This window comes from Dasypus novemcinctus, chromosome 26 (assembly GCF_030445035.2).
Source record: "Dasypus novemcinctus isolate mDasNov1 chromosome 26, mDasNov1.1.hap2, whole genome shotgun sequence".
NCBI lineage: Eukaryota > Metazoa > Chordata > Mammalia > Cingulata > Dasypodidae > Dasypus > Dasypus novemcinctus.
The window spans coordinates 6205819-6224886 of record NC_080698.1 but is presented as its reverse complement, the minus strand read 5'-3'; the positions used below and the strand labels follow the sequence as shown (position 1 = coordinate 6224886).

Sequence of the window (19068 nt, the reverse complement as noted above, 5' to 3'; positions counted from 1 at the left end):
AATAAATCTTAAAAGAATAAAAATTAAAAAGAGGAGGCGGAACCAAGCAGCCTCTGGTTGTGCAGTGAACTGTTCATGCGCCTGGCCCTCGCCTGTCGGGCCCTGGGGGCAGGCCCTCATCTGCGCGTCCCCAGCAGAGCTGAGCAGGCAGCAGCTCTTGGGAAGGCCTCGCTGATTCAAATGCCAGTTCCAGGGCTGAAAGTTTAGGCCAGGGTGACACTGTTGATCTCCCCAGCCTGCTACGAGGAAATGTGTCATTTTGATTACATCAAGAATGGCATTTTCCTCTTACCTTGATATCACCATCCAAAACATTTTTGTTAGTAAAAAATCATACTTATTCCTGCAGACCCCAATAATACAGATTGTGTATACTGGGTTAAAGTTTATACTCTATGGAAAGGGAATATGGATGAGATTTTTGTAGAGAGAGTTGAATTTCCCCAGAGAATACCTTCCAACCAGTCCTGAACTCCCTTTCACCTGCCTAGGATGTGGCTCCCTTCCTCTGGGAGGGGCCCCTGAGATTATTTTGGAAGCTCCCCTCCCCTCAGTTGGCACAGGACTGGGGGCTCGGCCTTCCCTTGGCCAAGAAAGAGGCCGGGGGCATGGGTCGTGCCAGTCGGGGCCTCTTGGAGCAAGTGCCCCAGCGCTCTGCAGTGCCACCTGCCAGCAGGACTGCCCCGCCCGGGCCTCTCCAGAGCCACTCCCCAGCCTCTCCCCCGAGGCCCCGAGCTTCCCCGCAGCCTTCCAGCACCTTCTCCCTTCCCTCTGGGTTAGCAGGGAGGGTTCGGGGGCCTGGACTCCCCAGATCGTCACTGACCAGTGACAACTCGACGCGCTCACCCCAGGTCGGCTGGCTCCACTGACCAGGCACCTGCACCGAACAGGGCCTCCTGCCCACATGACCACGTGAGTTCTTTAAAGTGAACTACGTGGCTGCAAAAGTTCCTCTTATTCTCACTGGCTTCCCTCTAGTCCCGATCGGTTTAGTTTATTTAATGACTGAAGTATAGATTAAGCAGAATATTTCATTCCCATCAGAAAAGAGCTTTAAATCTAGGTTACATCTAAAGGGAAAGAGCTGAGCCTCAGTCAGAGGCTCAAGAGGCGGCCAAATCAGCAAACCGGCGTGAAGCCCAGGGCAAGCGTCTGAACGTTTTCAGGAGCGCTTTTTTATCTTCATCTTTCAAAAGAAGTCGTAAAAAAAGTAAAATTACGGTGAAGAACAAATCACTGAAGATGATAGGTGGGAAAGGACGGGGGGCCTGGGAAGCACGGGCTAGTGGAAGATGGTGATCCTCCCGTCAGCCCCAGATGCTGGCTTACCTCGGCCGGGGACGAAGGCCCCCCGAAAGGCTTCCTTCAGGGCGCCGGGCCCGCGCAGGAGTCCGTGGCTGGGAGCGATGGCCACATGGGACGTGCCGTAAATGGCCTCGGGGGTGGCCGTGTAGGCGGTCAGCTTCTGCCCCGTGTCTTGCCCGCCAACCTGGCAGGAGGAAAGCAGTCACCTCCTCTCTCCAGCCTCCCTCTGGCTGCAGCACTCCTGCCGCCATGCCCCCATCCCCAAACACGGGGGTGACCTGTGACCACAGGCCTGGGGTGCGGGGTCTGGCAGGGAGCAGGGGCCCAGAGGCGGGGAGAGGAACAGGACCGCAGCTTCTTTCTTGGAAGCCCTCCCCGGTGTCCCCTCGCGTGTGCTCTGTAGCCCCAAAGTGAAGGCGACCAGAGCGTGCCCGGAGACATGCCGCCCGTTCTCTTTGGCCCTTTGCTCATAGATAAGTAACAGTCAAGGGGAGTGGGTGTAGCTTGGTGGCTGAGCGCCTGCTTCCCACGTACGAGGCCCTGGGTTCAATCCCTGGCACCTCCTAGAAACAAGACAAGTCAATGTTACGTCGTTTCTGTCCTGAGAAAGGAGCTATACTCTCTTCAAGGAGTTAAGAGTATAGCAAAAAGCAAAGTCATTTACTTTTCTAATCAGAAACAGAGTCACTGAGATCATGACCATTTTCAAGAAAGAAAGAAAGGCTGCCTGGGCTGAGGCTCCTCGGGCTGGCAGAGGCGCCCTTCGAGGTGCTGCACATGTCGGGCCTCGCGGGGTGCGGGTTCCGTGCCACACGTGCAGGGCAGAGGAGGGCGCTCCTCGCTGCCCGCGTTCGCTCCGCCATGTTTGTGCAGGGCCAACGACGGGCAGGCGCTCAGGGCTGAGAACGACAGCGCGGCTGCACTAGGGCCTGGGCGCCGATGGGGGGCCGCCAGCGGCCAGGCTCGGGGCCCAGAGGCCTGGCACGAGGCCCTGCTGCAGGACGGGCAGCATTCCTTCCCGAGACACCGTGCCGTCACGCATCAGTTCCAGGTGGGTCTAGGAATGGGGAGGAAAGGGTGTCCGTGATGAAACGATGGGCGGGGAGGCGCAGAAGCTCCTCCATGCACAGCGGCTGATGGCTTAGAGACCCGCACCTCTCCTGGTGGAGGAGCACAGGGGCGAGGCCCGTTAGAACGCACAAGCCCCCGGAAGGAGAGGCGACCCTGCCGAGTGCCGTCGCACCGGACCCTCAGAAGAGGAAACGCTCCGTCTGGGCTTTTTTTCTCAAAGGACACGCTCCCTGGCGGGGCCCCCACCCCTGCAGCTGGAGGCAGGCGCATCCCTTCCGGGAGCAGATGACACAGGGAGTATGAGCTTGGGGGCAAGCAGAGGTGCTCCCTAGATGCCAGTACTCCAAAGAGCACCCCAGGTGCTGGCAGGAAAGAACCCAGAAACCTGCGCTGACCTTCCCGCTCTGCGCTGCTGCTGCCTCCTCAAGGGGCCAACTGGACCGAGACAAGCGAACGTGCTGGAAGCTCAGTGAATAGGGCACAAACGCCACGGTGAGAGGAGAGATCAGCAGGTGGGAAAGAATGACGAAAACTCCTCTAGGCAGCAGAAAGGAGGAGCGGAGTTCAGGGGAGTTCAGGGCGCCTGCCAGAGCGGCTGGGCCTGAGCCCTGGCCGGGCCGCAGGTTCCCCAGAGGACGCCCCTCTGGCCTGGGGCAGCCACACGGCCATGGAGAGCCCTGAGCCCAGCTGGTCTGGCCTCTGCTGCTTTGGCTTCTGACCTGTTTTGTATCTCGGATTCCTCTGAGGATACCAAAGCAGTGGACCTGCTCCTCAGGAAAAGTCCCACACAAACATTTCAAACCTAATTTCAGGGAGTTCTCGGGCCCCTGCAAGGCCGTGGACCCTCTACCTCTGCACTGTCCATCATGGCGGTCAGCAATGCGTGGCTACGGAGCACTAGCAACGTGTGAGGGACGTGCTGCAAGTGTACAACACAAACCTTGTACTAACCCAGAACGTAAATGATCGCCTCATTGGTTTTTAAATTAAGCACATCTTGAAATGATAATCATTTGGATAGATTGGGTTAAATTAAGTATTATTAAAATTACCTTCACCTGTTCCTTTGCATATTTTAAAAGTGCGGTAACAGAGAGTTTTAAACTATGTACATGGCCGGCACCAGCGTTCTGCTGGCCAGTGCTGCTGCAGCCTTCCAAGCGGCTGGTCTATTCCAGGAGCTCAGGAAAGGCAGAAGGGGACTGTGGAGTGTTACTGCCTGGAGAGGCTCTGCTCGGTCACCTTTAACGAGAAGTCCAGATGGCAGCCCACACAGTCCCCGATCCAGTGGGCCTGCATCCCTTTTATTCCGTACCATTCCGGAAGGTCTGCCAAGGCGTCCTGCATGGCCTGTGGGAAAGAAAGGAGAAAAGAGAGGTAGAAGCACAAAGCTTTGTTTAAGAGACAGTTGGGTTTGTTTTTAGGATTAAATAAGATAACGTGCCTGGACAGGATTTTTTTTTTCAGGAACTGGGGGCTGGATATTGGACATGGGACCTGGTATGTGGGAAGCTGGTACTCAACCACTGGCTTCCCTGAGTTGGTTTTATCATTTGTTTTACCTGTTGTTTGTTTGTTTTCAGGAGGCACCGGGAACTGAACCCGGGACCTCCTATGTGCAGAGCAGGTGCTCGACTGCTCGAGCCACAGCTGCTCCCCGGACAGGATTTTTTTTTAAGGAATGCTTCCATCATTTGTTAAGCTGCCTTTTGTCTATTGTTTTATTTTTTGAAGTTGAAATACAGTTTAAAGGAGAGCCATTAAAGCGAATGATTTAGGGCTAACTAAGGTGGGAGAAGGGGGGCTTCATGCAAGGAGGCTCAGGGTTTTGTCCTGCCCTCGTTCACTTGCTAAGTCGGAGGAGCCCAGTGAAGGTCAGCAACGACGCGCCCATCACGGCTCAATTAGGTGAGACGGGACGACCCAAATCTGTTCTGAACAAGCCAAGGTTTCAAGGAAAGAAGAAAATCAGCAAGGACAGATCATAATTAACATCTTTCTCGAATGTGTTTAGCACAATCTTTCCAACCATCTGGGAACTAAACAAAGTTCAAGTTTACGAATTCTGAAATGGGTCTTTTGGAAGACAAGCCATTTATAGAACATTATAAATTATATCTTTGCATTAAAAAAATAAAAATTAGGGTAAGGGAAACCATCATATTAATTTGCTATTAGAAACACACATTTATTTTCATCCTCACCTGTCCACTTTTAATCCTAAATTCCTAAGAAGAGGCCTCTCTATAAGTTATTCTCTGTCTTCAGGCATATCAGCCTTTATCGTCCAATGATGAGACCCACTCCTTCAACAGATGGATTTAAAAATAAATCATATGTTTGCGATGTGAAGATTCCACCTGTAAACTTCTAACTGCATTATGACTGATACAGGCAGCGCAATGACGCTGTGCGATTCCTGAAGTGTCTCCGCACATCTTCTAGGCCCTGGAGGGGCCGCTCACTTCCAGGTTGGTGAACGGACGCTGAGGAAGCGGCCGTGCCCGTCGCAGGGATGTGCTGGGACTAGAACCAACCTCCCGAGGGCGATCCTTCTGGCACCGCACAGGTTCTCACCCTGCTGCGGGCTGCGAAGCCGGGATGACGAGAACCATTTCCCATACCTGCCATCTACCTGTCCATCCATCTCTTCAGGACACTTCTGGATGCAGAAATTTTGTCAGAGGCGGAAGTTGTGGGCGATGGAACCACCACTCTGACTACCAATCCGTGCATTCGTTTCTTCCACCAGCTTGTGTTCCTCTCCACCCCACGCCCCCCACGAGGGACCGGGGGCCCAGGGTACACAGAGCAGGACAGCCCACAGGCCCTGACACGAAGTTTCACTAACGCGCAAATGAAGCCTGTTGCTCTTAGTTGGGTCATGATTAAAATTCAGTGTCCATGGGACTTAATGACACAGTGGACCCTGCGGTGGACTGTGGTCAGCAGCACGAGTAGGAGTGTGTTCCCTCATACCCACAAATGCACGAAAATACACGGTGCTCACAACAGGGAGCATATGGGGAAAACATACCAAATGTAAGCTCTGGACCAAAGTTAGTGAAAATGGCTGATGATGTTCTTTCATAATCTGCAACAAAAATCCCACAACCATGTAGGGTGTTGGTGGAGGGGTGATGTAGAGGAATTCTGCACGTCGTGCGTGGGGTTTTGTAAGCTTATAACTTCTCTAATTTAAAAAAAAATTCAATGCCCAATGCCATTAGTGTCAAAGGAGATGCAATATGGGTTGAGGATATAAAACCCGTGAGAAGGTGGGGAAGGGAAGGGGCCGAGTGGAAGCAGGGAGAGACACAAAAGAGCTGGGAGTGTGGCCACAGGGAAGGAGTGGAAAAGTCATGAGGGGTGGGTGGTGGGATAGTGAAGAAATCTCCAGAAAGGAAGGAAAGGGAAGGGGAATTTGAAAGCAGATTAACTAATTTTAGTACAATTCAGAAGGTAATGGGAGTTCTGGGATTCAGTATTTGTAACACGGTCCTAAAGATGCATAAGAAATAAAAACAAATTAGTGGGCAATAATTGCAATGTATAGTTCATCTAAAATAAGGCTATCCTAGAGGTAAGTGCTTCCAAAGGAAGCAGCTGCTTGGAAAATGAGAAAATGGCATGTGATACATCAACTGTAAGTCAATCCCATTCTGAAGTGTCCATGTACCAGTCAACTTTGGTCACAAAATGGCCACTGAGCTCCATACGGAAGACACTGTGTTTGGTGTAATAAAAGGTGCCAGGAAATCCAAAGGACACAGGAAACCATTGATTGGCACCACTGGTGGTCAATCAGAAAAACCTGGAAAAAACTGCAGGCCAAACACAGCTCAGGTTCTCCAACAGATAAATTACAAGAAAAAGAAAGGGATGCAGGGAAACCCATAGGATAGGACACTCAACAGTCATGGTCCACTGAAAGAAGGGGGGACAAGACTAAACTAAACTATGGAGATTGGGGAAACACATCTAGGGGAGAAAACTACAGAGAAGTTTGATTATTCTAAAGGTCAGGATAGGGGTTACTTTCAGAGAGTGAGGTGGCTGTGATTGGGATGGGGCACATGGAGGACATCTGGGGTGCCGGCAAAGTTTCTTAACCTGCGAGGATGGTTCCTCTATATTAACTCAATAAGCGATATATGTAAGTTTTATATGGCTATTTGTATTTCATTTTACAATAAAAACATTAAAAAACAAAACAAACAAAACGCCTCACTGCTCAATTTGGTATTGCGTAGGTCACACTTTTAATCCCACTCTGTTTCTAATCCGAATTCAGAGTACGGTGTAGGGAAATGGTGACCTATCTTCTTTGTAACTTGACTGTAAACTCTTTGATTTTTTTAATAGCCTACACAGGCCTGGCTCAAAGCCTAGAATTGTACATGTACTAGACACATGCTCATTAAATTCCATTTAATCCCCTATACTCAAGGGGGAGAATCAAAGAGCAGTACTATAGAATCAGACCCCCAGGCACCTACAAAGGAAGTAATAACCTTTGTGGATCATCTTCAATGTGTCAGGCACTTTTACGTATGTTGCCGCATTTAATTGTCACAGTAACAGTACAAGTCAGGCAGTATTATCTCTAACTCCCAGATGAGGAAATGAGTCTCAGAAACGTACCCCAAGTTACCCCACAAGAATGGGATGGAACCTTGGAAGTAGCATTTGAAGTAGGGTATAGCTGACTCCAAAGTCCATTCCTACATCTTACTCTGAAATTATTACTTTTCAAGAGTAGTACTTATATTCAGTTTTCCCACAATTGCAGTTTAGATAGTTTCAGCTTATCACTTATTGGAGACCTGCTCCTATAGTCTTAGTTGTATTTTAATATTATTCCTAGAAGTAAGACTTTGCTTAAAGAGCCATATGGTTGAGGTGGTCACCGACATCCCCCCTTTTTGCCACAGAGATTTAGCAATCTGCCCAACATCACTCAGCTAACTAGAGCCAGATTGAAAACGCATGTGTCCTGGCTCCTTACTCAGCCTTCATTCAGCTGCAACACAGCGTCCCCCGTCATGACACAGGACACGTCCACTGTTCTGGCTGCCCAGCACCTACACATCCTGACGCATGTGTATTAGCTGATATGGTACTGACTTGGTATTATTGTAGCAAAAGTATAAAATCTTGATTATACTAATAAATATTAATATAATTATTATAATAACCCTGATAATGTATCAATTAAATACTCATCTACCTTCTGTGAAATTATGCTTCTTAGGGGGCTTTTAAGTTTTGGGAGCAGTTTAGGGGGGTCTTAAATGCCAACAAGCCCTAAACTAGTCCTACTGCATCTTAAACTCTGAAAATCACCCAAGCATTTTCTCTCCAATGACCAATGGGATTCCATGCAACGTCCAAGCAAACCCACACACGTTGTTCTAAAATAAAGCCCTCATTGTGTGATTTGAAAATCAGCTCCATCTCCCACTCTGTCCTTCCATGCCACAGAACATTCAGGTTGACTGGGTCCAATTCTGACAGCACCTTAACCTGCCCCAGCACCCCAAGTCACGGGCGTTCAAGCACGCTCACTGTGTGCTTCTTCCAGATTGAGCTGCTAAGCTTTCATACTTCTTACAGAAACGCTTTGCTTAAAATAGTCAGACGTCATGAGGACAAAAGGTTCAAGTAGAGCGAAATGTGAAGGTTTTGCTATGCTAATTCTGGGAAAAAATGCCTGCTTAAAACCTAACCAAATCTATGAATATTGTTTAAAAACCAAAAAGAAATAAAAAATAAACCCAGTGAAACCCACATCTTGGGAGCGGCTGGCAAGCTCTCCGCGGTCCCGCACAGCTCACACTGGCTTCTGAAGAGTGGGCTCTAGGAGGCTCCTTGGCCACGGCTCCCACCTCTCCCTGCTCCCTCGGTGGCCGCCACCAAATCCCCCCACCACCAGAGCCTACATTTGCTCAACCTGAAGAACTTCTTCTATTTGCTTATTGGCTTGGGGTTTTTTTGAGACTACATCCTTCCTGCACGTTTTTGTGTTGAACTTATGATAATAATGGCTGGTATTCATTTCATTTCATGTCCTTGCATGTGGCAAAGAGCTGGCAGTGCCCCCTTCCCCTCCCTGGACAACTCCAACTACTAGAAATCTTACTTGTTCACAGAATCCAAAACCTGGGGGAAATAGCAGGCTTTCAAAGAGTTTTTAAAAGAGCTACGAAATCCGTTTTCAAATAAAATTTGAGCCTGAAACGTAGGAGCTGGGAGCTGACCTACTCGAGGAGAGAGCCTGCCCTCTCCTTCAGCTCCTGCTCATGCTCTCCCGAGGGTCAGGCACTACTTGAAAGCCACTGATCTATTCAATTCCTCTCATCTAGTAACGATAAAATGGGGTTCTGAGAGGTCAATGGTTTTCTTAAACTCCTCGGCCCTCCAGCGGCAGACCCGAGCTAGATGAGCAAGGTAGGTACCTGTTCCTTCTGGGGCCACCTCGCTCTGTTTCCAGGTGTCTTTTAGCAAGTAAAACAAAAAAAAACTTTTTGCAGAGATGCAAAAACCAGGAATTAATAATATGAATGGACCCTCACCCAGTTTTTATGTCCCGTGTCTTATGCTATATAGACTTCATACATTACGAAGACAAAAAATAATTATATTTAATACTCACCTCAGGTCAAATTGTATAGTTTGCCTGTGGTTATTATTTGGCACATAGAGGTTTGCAAAGGGGCCTTAGAATCATTTTCGCGGGGCCAGCTCTGAACCACCGGCCCCCGCGGCTCCAAAGGCGCGCCACCCGAACGACGACACTGCCGGGAGAGGCTGACACGGACCCGCACGCTCAGGGGTCTGAAGCCGGGCCTGTGCTAAGCACATGCTGCAGTGAGAGACGGGCTGGGGCAAATAGCTCTTCTAAAGGCCACTCACACAGGCCTTAGCAAGGTCAAATATAATCAAGAGTAAGAAAGAGAAAGATTAAAACTAAAAAGCTGGGGATAAAAAGAGGATTACATATAACACGGCTAATCTGATTCTCTCTTCAAAGAAGCAGAGCTAATGCCAGGAATAAATCCACGCTTCCCGAGAGGACGGCGCGTGAGCCAGCATTAAGAATGAAGCGCAGCGCCGCCTGAGGTGAGGATTCTGGAAGACGGGGTTTGGAAAACACGGCACGTCTTAGAAGACCCGGGGTGAGGAAGAAGTTTCAGCAAACTGGAAGGTACAGATCTTATAAAACAAGTGGATTTATAAGCTACTAAGGAGAGAGGTGAGAAATGAACCTTGAGAGCTGGACACAGATTTGAGGCAGAATGCAACAGACAAGATTTGATTAAAAAGGACACTTTTTGGTAAAGGTTAATACTTAGCCTACTTCTGAATCAGTGAGATTTGGTTAGCAATTGCCTCTGAATTGTAATTTGTGCATACTTCTCTAAAGCTTTTTCTTGCTACCAAGATTTCTTTATTCTTTTCTATGAATCATTTCAATGTAATCACTTCAAACACACAGTGCATGAGTTCTAACACAGGAAAAGCAATTCTGAAGCATTAAGATGTTTAAAAATCCAGTGGTTCTCTCTAGAATATTCTAGAGTAATAAATTTTCTCTTCACACTATGGTTCCATTCCCCTGCTCTGACTTTTTTTTTTTTAAGATTTTATTTATTTATTCCCCCCCCTCATTGTTTTGTGCTTGCTGTCTGCTCCTGTGTCCATTCTCTGTGTGCTGTCTGCTCATCTTCTCTTTAGGAGGCACTGGGAACCGAACCTGGGACCTCCCATGTGGGAGGGAGGCGCTCAATTGCTTGAGCCACCTCTACTCCCTGCATTATTGTCTCTCTCACTGTGTTTCCTCTGTGTCTCCTTGTTGTATCAGCTCACCATGCCAGTCTGTCACGCCAGCTTGCTATTTTGCTTATCTTTTCAAAGAGGCACCAGGAACTGAACCGGGGACCTCCTGTGTAGTAGGCGGGAGCTCAATTGCTAGAGCCACATCCACGTCCCTGACTTTTTTGTTTTGGGAGGTACTGGGTATTGAACCCAGGACCTCTTACATGGGAAGCAGGTGCTCAGCCAGCAAACTACATCCACTGCCAATGAGAGTTGGTTTTTTATTCATTTGCTTTGTTTTTAGGAGGTACCAGGAAACAAAGGACCTTGTCCATGGGAAGCAGGCACTCAGCCACCTGAGCTACATCTGTTCCCCTGAATTCTGGCATCAAGTTATGAAGATTTATACATTTAAGAAAAACTCGTTTGGCATGGCATTTACCTTGCCTGAATTTAGAGAAGACATGATAAGTAAGTAGACATAATAAAGCCCCCCTGCGACAGCCATACTTTAATCCCCCCTCTCTGAATTGCGATACGTGTTTCCAGCAGGATCCATTTGTTGTAGCATCTCAATGCAAAATACTTATTTACAAATACCATTCTGCTACCCCCGAGTTTCAATTCCAGCGAAGGTGCTTTATTTTGGTTTATTTTTGGTTAGCTTCTATGTTTTCCAAATCAAGGCAGCGATTAAATAGCACGGGGGCCCTGAGCCGGTCTCTCAAATTCCTTCCAGCTTTGAGATCCAGGTGACTCCGCACGCTGAAGGGCTTCTCCAGGGATGTCACCAGCCCTTCCTGGCACACCGGTCTCTCCACGCAGGTGGAGTCCAGGCTCACACCTGAGAGGGCAGGCGGCCCAGCAGGTCGCTCAGGGCAGGCTACTCGGGGGGTAAGAGCGAGACATAAGGTTTGTTCTGGGTTTATTTTTTTCCTGGTCAAATTCACATTTATTTACAATTTGTCTCACTGTCAACAGGGCGTCAGATTGACGTCCCTTGCTTTCCCTCTGCCGCCATCCCTTCCTCCCCGCGTGCAGCGCGCACATGCCACTCTGCAGCTCTGCGCCTCCTCCCTGGTCCTGCCGTCCTCGGACGCTTCGAGTCCCTGACGGGGCGGGACGTGGGACGTGCGCCAGCGCGCGGGGGTGCGGGACCACGGTGTCACGGAGAACTAAAGGAACAGACCACGCCGGGTGGGGGGCACCAGAGGGGGCCCTGTGGTGGCGGGAACGGAAGGCCCTGCACCCAGAAGGGGACACCAGCGCCCACCCTGCCGTGGAGAGCGTCCACTCCGTTAGTTCCTGAATCCCGGAGTCGGGGCCCAGCGGGCACCAGCCCTGGGGCCTTGTCCAGGCACAAAGTCCCCCGGGCCACCCCGTCTCAACGTGACGGCCCCCGAGGTGGTGTCAACCTGGGACGAGGGGCGGGGGCTGCCAGCCTCAGGCCACCCACCTCCCTGGCCCTGTGCCCTGCCTGCCTGCCCCCACCTGGTCCCTGCGCCGTGGCCGAGTCTGCCCTGACGGGCGCTGAGAGGGCAGGACGGGAGGGGCAGAGCACTCAGCCCTCCACGGTTCAGGAGAGAGCGAGCCTGGAGGGGCGGGAAAACAGGGGACAGCCACCACACCAGGACGAGAAGGAGCGCACTTAACACCTCTGTCAGGCAGGGGACCGCCAGCGGCTCCCAGCCATGCCAAGGGCACAGAGCCCGGCCGCGGGCCCTCGGGGGTCGGCGCTGGGTGGGCGCCCACGGGGGAGGGCTTCCGGCTCGCCCGCTCCTCCCACTCAGGAATACTTTTTTAAGGGAGAGGGATAATGCCACCCTCAGCCCTGCTGACCAGAAGGACACAGCAGGGAGGAACGGGAGGCGAGCGCTAAAAGCCGAGGCTTTTAAGAGAAAAGCCTGCAGTCGGGGAACCTGCGCCTTCGCGTCATTAAATCCCAGCCCCGGTGGCGGCTCCACGGACTTTCGTCCCACAGAGGTGGCCCCCAGCTGTACCCCAGAGATGGCCCCCAGCTGCACCTCAGAGGTGGCCTCAGAGCTGCAGACCAGCTGCAGCACCAGGCTCTAAAGGTAACTGGCAGGCGCAGCTCACTGCCAGCACCCCTTCCCTGTGTCCACTTCGTCTACAGAAACCAAAAAGCCCAAGCCTGCTTTCCTAGTCTTCCTTGAGGCCAGTGCTGCCCACATGACACAAATGGGGCTAACAGGACATCAGTAGAATTGTGCTCAGGGTTTCTGGGAAAGTTCTTGCTTTCCAGATGAAAGGAAGTCATTGGCACTGTCTCTTCTGCCTCTTTCTGTCCTGAATGGAGATGTGATGTCTGGAGCTGCAGCAGCCATCTTGCAACCGTGAAGTGATGTGTAGGAAGGAAAGGTCAAGAGAAACATGGAGATGACAACACAGAGCCCCGTCACTGTTCAGTCCCAGCAACTGGGTCTTGTTAAGTGGGGAAAGTAACCTCCCATTTGTTTAAGCCCCCATCACTTGAGTTTTCAGTTACGTGCAGCTGAAAGCATTACTAACTGATTCAACAGCTGATTCTCATCTATATAGCAGGACGTTTTCTCTAATTCAGGAATATTTCTATCATACTGGTTTTAAGGCAGAAGTCCTAGCTCACTGGATTTTCTTTGACATTTTGATCCATGTATCTAAGCACATCTCTAACTCAGTGTCTTGGCCACCTCAAATCCAGAAGTGTCACGACCGTGTTCCTTCCAGGGCTCTCTGCCAGTAAGCGACCTATCCTACCAGTGCCTGCCCAAGCCAGGATGTCCCCGATGCCTCATCGCGCACATGGCTCACCCAGCAGCTCGCCAGCCTCCCCGACGCTGCCAGCTGAGCAGCTTTTCTCACACTCGCTTCTCTCCACCACGACCACCTGAGTGTGAGCGCCTCGGCCGCGCGGCAGTCTCCACATGGTCTCCCTGCATCGCCCTTTGCCCTTTCCACGGTGACCTTATAAAAACACAAATCTGACCATGCCATTCCCTCCTGTGAACCCGTAAACGGCTTCCCACAGTCTCCATGGTAAAGCCAGCTCCTTAAGCCCGAAAGACCTTGCCCGAGCTGGCCCTTAGCCACCCGCCACCTTCTCTAGCCCTGCCTGGAGTCTCCCTCTTGGCTCTCCCAGGTCCAGGGAAGGGGTCACTCTTTCAGCATCTCAACCCCATCATACACATCTGTTTTAGGGCCAGCACACAGGCTGTTCCCTCGGTGGGGTAGGCTTTCTTCCCTCCAGCTTTGTGGCCTACCTCACTCTTACATCCCTGTATGTAGAGCGCACAGAGAATTTTTCGTTTCAGATATTGTACTTTTCTGTTCTAGATTTCCAGTTCGTTCTTTTTTTATAGTTTCTATTTTTTTCCCCTGAAATTCTCCATCTGTTCATTCATTATGACCATCTTTTCCTTAAGTCCCAGAACCTTTCTATAATAGATGCTTTAAAGGTCTTATCTGCTAATTCTAACATCTATGGCATCTCAGGATATATTGGGCTGCCCTTTTACTTGATTGTGGGTCACATTCTCCTGCTTTTTAATAGTCTAGTAATATTGCAGATGGAAGTCTGTAGGGAGCCTGGATTATGTTTTCTCTTTTTAAAGGTGTGGAGTTTTGTTCTGGCAGCACCTTTGAACCTGCTGGGCTTGGCTTTATTTTTCATTTCAGTGGGCTCTTTTGATTCTGAGGACCTGGGGCCATCCTTACTCCTAATGTGCGGTCTCTTGGGGGACTCGAATGAACACTGGGCCTACCTCCAAGGGCTCCCAGGACTGCACACACCCCTGGCTCTCTGCTCGGCTCCTCCCCACACCGATCCCCCTGGACCAGGCTCCAAGGGGTCTTACTCCGTGCCGCAGCAGGGCTGCCCACACAGTGCCTCCCACACATCTCTGCCAAGACTAATTCGTGTTCTTCAGATGCTCCCACCACAAGTTTTCCTTTTCACAGAGGGGCTGAAATCACTTTTAACACTGCACAAAGCAAATAATCCTGGGAAGACGAGGTCGGGGGTAAGGGAGAAAAATCAAATAAATCACAGAACAGCCTTAACCAAGCACTGCTCTGTTTCAGGGTTCCCTGTCATCTTCCCATCAGGCAGCTGCCTTTAAAATCTGGAAATTCAGAGAGAGAAAGGAGGGCTCCTCCACAAACACATGCTCCCAAACAGACCACCCTCGACCAATGGCCTCCAGCGAACAAAGATCTCTGCCCCCCTCTAACGCTCCCTCTTCTGATTTTCAGGGAAAACCAAGTGCTGACCACCAAAGAGAGCTTTTTCAATAAATCTGTACAGGAGTTCAGCAGGAAGCAAGCGAATCACCATGGTAACTAACCATTTCTGCTGAGCAGTTGAAAATGCACAGCTGACAATTGAAAGAATAATGCCCCTCGGTTGGGTTATTACATTTCCAACCAGAGGCAGAGGTCAAAACAAAAGAGCTAATTAGGTGGCCTTTCCAACGGCCCCAATTAGAGAGTCAGCTGATGGGTCCTTGAGGTGGCCTGGCATCCGTCCCAGTAATACAGTGGCCCCAACTGTGGGCAGATAGGGGCAGTTTCCTCAGTGCTGTTTTTCTCGTTCTGTCTCCTAATACTACTGACTGTGTACAGGGAGCAAGGCACGGTTAACGAGCTCTGATGGGTCCGTCTCCAAATCCATGCTATTCTCTGCTGCACCCGAATAAATTACAATGGGAAAACAGCTTCATTTAAGACTTGCCTTCTGAGTGAGAAAATTGGAGGTCGGCTCTCCATACTGCATTGGGATTGTGAGTTGGCACAGTGCTCTTAAAACGGAAGTTCTCCTTCTGTACATTTCGTCGGGATCAAAGGTTATTTAAGACCTGGTGCTTTCTTTGAATATAAGAGCCCGAAGTCCATTTCAGTCAAGAAGCCTGTCTCCGACGAAGCTGCGAGTAGGCTGCTATGGAGGGGCACAATGACCCTTCCTGGGGGACCACTGTCAGGGAAGAGCGAAAGGACATCCCTGAGCAGCCCCGAGGACACCGTCACCTTTTCACACCTGTTTGTGTCAGTCTTAGGCTAACGAGGCACAGGGAGCATCAGGCAGCCACATGCCGTGTTCCTAACCTAATCACTGGTCTCTGGATCCTCAATTCCAGGATCCTGAACCTTGGTAAGCTTAAAAGAATACCTTGTATGGAAGGTTCCAGCATAAACGGATCTGGCTGTTTTGCCCGGGCTAGTCATTGTTTAATACGTAAGTCCCCTCTTTCAACCATCGACTTTGCAGTGAATTCCTGAACATGAGAAGAGTCTGAAGACCACCTGGTCAAACCCCCTCCTTTTATGAGGCCCAGGGCTCACACCAGTTTGTGCTGTTAACACAGCAGGAGCTAAAATCCAGAGCTTTGGTGCCTGGCTTGGTTCATTTCCCTCCGGCCTTCCCTGACGGAGGCTGGCCACCTCTTCACTTTTTAGATGGTCTTCACTGGATGCTGAGAAGTTTTGTTCTATCCTTCTTGAGGTCTTATCAGAATTTAAAAAAATAAAGTACTTCTTTCTTTTCTAGCTTTACTGCTGATACAGTTATGGATAAAGGCAAACGTTCCTGGGCCTTCGTGGCACAGGATGACTGTGAGGTGAAAGGTCGGCGAACAGCAGCCCGCGGTGGCCTCCAGGTGCCGTTCTGGACTCTGAGCTGAGACTCCAGCCGTCACCTGAGTGGCCCCCAGGCTCATCCGCTTCCCGTCTGCACCCCTCCGCTCAGAGGGCCCCGTCAGAGCTCACGGCCCCCAGAAGGCCCTCGGGGCTGCCTGCCAGCGCCGGCGTGCACTCACCTTTGCGTAGGCGGTCGTCTTAATGAACCACTGTCGGAGGAACTTCTGCTCCACCCTGGCCCCCGAGCGCCACGAACGACCCTGTTCGTCCACCTGCTCATTGGCGAGCACCGTCTGGTCCACCGGGTCCCAGTTCACCACGGCCTGCGCAATTCATGAAAGCAAACGAGGCAATCCGGTGAGTGCCCTCCAGAGGGTCACGGCAGGTTCACCACGGAGAGGACCTGCCAAGGCACCAGCTCTGCTCTGAGGCTGGAGGGCATCTCCTTGGAGGACTGCTCAGCAGAGGCACCTCCAGGAAGCTCTACAGAGAACACGGAGGGGAGCAGATGTGGCTCAGTGGTTGAGCGCCTGCTTCCCACGCACAAGGTCTGGGGTTCAGCCCCCGGTACCTCCTAAAAAAAAAGTGTAAAAGGTTCCTATTTGGAATGATGGAAATGTTTGGGAAAAAAAAAAAAAGAAGAACATGGGAACGGCTTCCATACTTTTGTTTATTCGGAAGGAAGCCTGTGTACATATGTCTAACTCAAGTTTGATAACTTTTTGTATGAAAGCATAAACCCACAGGATTGGAAATTTTAGTAAACAGAGAAAAAGAAGAAAAAATGGTACTATGACTTAGCAGAATTGGGTTATTTCAGGAGAAACAAGTGTATTTATTTTACTCTAAAGCACTAACATTTACTGAGTGACTACTATGTGCTAGATGCTGGGCTGAGGCTGGCTCGTAACGACCTTTTGAGGCAAGTATGTTCTTATCCCCACGTGGCAGATGAGGGCCTGGAAGGACAGAGAGCAAATCACTTACCTGAGGACACACAGCCACAAATGGCAGAGATATTGGCACACAGGTCTCTAGAAACTGCAGCATGTTTCTAATTTGCTAAAACTCCTGTTTAAATGAAAGTATAGCAGGTATAGAGTAACATGGACGAGTCCGGTGTGCACCTTGGTGAATTTTCACATAGGGCTACACTCACAGAACCTCTGAGACCAAGACACAGAGCGCACCCAGCACCCCAGAGGACGCCCTTGCGCCTTCCCTCAGCCAACATCCCCCAAGAGGCCACGGCTACGCTGTGTCCTCATCTGCATAAACCAATATGGCCTTAGAAAGCCTGTAGTCTTCACCATTTTGAAATGCTCCCTTGAGTTCTAATTCATTTCTACCTTCATTCAAAAGAAATACCTCTGCCCTGTACATTCACTGCCTCTGACATTGAGGTACCACTTGGTACAAAGAAGGCAATGAGTACAGAGAGATGTGTTTGGATACTAAAATATTCTGATCATCTGATACTTAGTGTTCTTTAAAATTTTAAGGAGCAATTATGATAAGATATCATGCTGCATGGTGTCCGCTGCCCTCCAAGCCTTCTCTCCGTCCCTTCCCACCCGCCCAGGGCCCCGGGAGCTGACCTCTGCGGACTGCACTGGCTTGGACCACTGCCTGGCTGGCTTGGGCCAGGACAGGGCCACGGGCTGGCAGTGCTGCACGCCCCCAGTGCAGGCCACAGTCCTGTCGGGCTGTCCTCTCCTACTGCTACGGCCACGACCCTCCCAGCTTGCAGTAACTGCTCCCCAACACGGTCCCTTCGGCCCAGGTGTGTAAAGGCTTCCTTCTTTGCAGTACCAGGTGTCTCCCCAATCCCTGTGGGTCTCCCTAAACTCTGCACAAACAGTGCCTTACTTACATTTTCTTTAATGACTCCTTTTGGGTGTGTCATCTATTTCCTGCTGTGACCCTGACTGCTCCAGATATACATGAAAGTGATATAAAAAGAAGGATGGGGGAGAGGCTAACCCATCTGTGAGCTGTAATTTTACAACTGAAAAGCTGTATATCCTTTGAAATACTAAGCCTGTGACACCTAGAGTTAGGGTGGGGGAAAGACAAGCGTGATTTTTTTTTCCTCCCCAAAGCCTTGACTCTCTAAATACACAGGGAGACAAGACATAGCACAAAAGTATCTTAGACCTAAAAACTTTAAGCTAATAAACCAAGCCATTTGCTTATCTATTATCACTGCCTGTATGGGGGGTGGGGGGGTACCATTCCAACTAAGAAGTGAGAAGAAATGGTCAAGAATTAAGTAACTTAACTAGTTCACTCAAGAGGCAACTTACCCTTGCCAACAAAAACTAAAGCTGTATAAAACAGAAAAAGGGGGGGAGCCCGAAAGACCTCTACCTCAGTCCCTGCAAACTTCAAAGTACACAGAGGAAGCAAACATTTGGCACCACAGACTGCAAAAACCAGTAAGACTTCACTTTCTTACCAGCATCTCCCCCGTGGCCTGGTATCTCTCAGGCTCTAGGTTACAAAATGCAACGAGGCAGATGCGCGCCTAGGAGGTTTACACGTTATAATAAAACCCAGGTGTTGAGGGAAAGACAGACAAAAGTGAAACACGAAAGCTATTTTTCTCTGACTTGGGGGAAAAGGAGAAGCACCAAAGGACGCAGCCTCCAGTCAGAGGCGCGCGAGCGGCAGGTCTCCCCGCAGCGCCGTCCACCTGGAGCACAGGGCTGCGGTGGGGGCCGGGCTGTCCACAGGTGCACACAGGCGCTAGGCCCGGGGGCCTGGGGCGCAGCGCGGGCGGCCTCCTGACGTCCTGCGGCGTTCCCCAAAGCCCTTCTCTCGAGGCTCCTGCTGTTCCACCGTGGCTACCGCAGAGCAGCCCTGGAAGCCAGGCCTTCCCTGAGCTGCCATTCCCCGATTTCCACATTATACCCGGAGGGAGGCTCTGATTTGCAAGCAAGGACGGTCGGCTGCAAAGGGTGTTATTTCTGGGCAACTCACAACGTCTGTTTCCCTGGGTGACAGTCATGCCCCCATTCACCTACTGACGCCAACATCATGTTCCTTTGCAGTGAACTAGACATATTTATACCACGGTGCTTATATTTTGAAATCAACATTAAGTCCATATTGGGATCATTAGAATACCTACAAACACAACAAGCAGAGTAGATTTTATCCACTGGGTCCCTCACAACAGTTATCTGGCAACATCGTAGAAGAAGCCATTCCAGATAAAAGAATTCCCGCCGGTGACCAGGG

General features: G+C 50.3%; 1 protein-coding gene across 6 annotated transcripts in view; it reads right to left on the bottom strand.

Moving 5' to 3' along the window:
* Positions 1-19068, bottom strand: part of LARS2 (leucyl-tRNA synthetase 2, mitochondrial) — a 165811-nt gene that overhangs the window by 69732 nt on the left and 77011 nt on the right. For 5 of the 6 annotated variants that reach the window (XM_058288813.2, XM_071212009.1, XM_058288816.2 and 2 more), the window contains 3 exons: positions 16005-16148; positions 3619-3726; positions 1330-1489 (listed from right to left, as the gene is read on the bottom strand). In XM_058288813.2, coding sequence (XP_058144796.1) covers positions 1330-1489; positions 3619-3726; positions 16005-16148 — 412 coding nt within the window. The remainder of the gene's footprint in view (positions 1-1329; positions 1490-3618; positions 3727-16004; positions 16149-19068) is intronic. The other variant, XM_058288815.2, reaches the window with a different exon arrangement.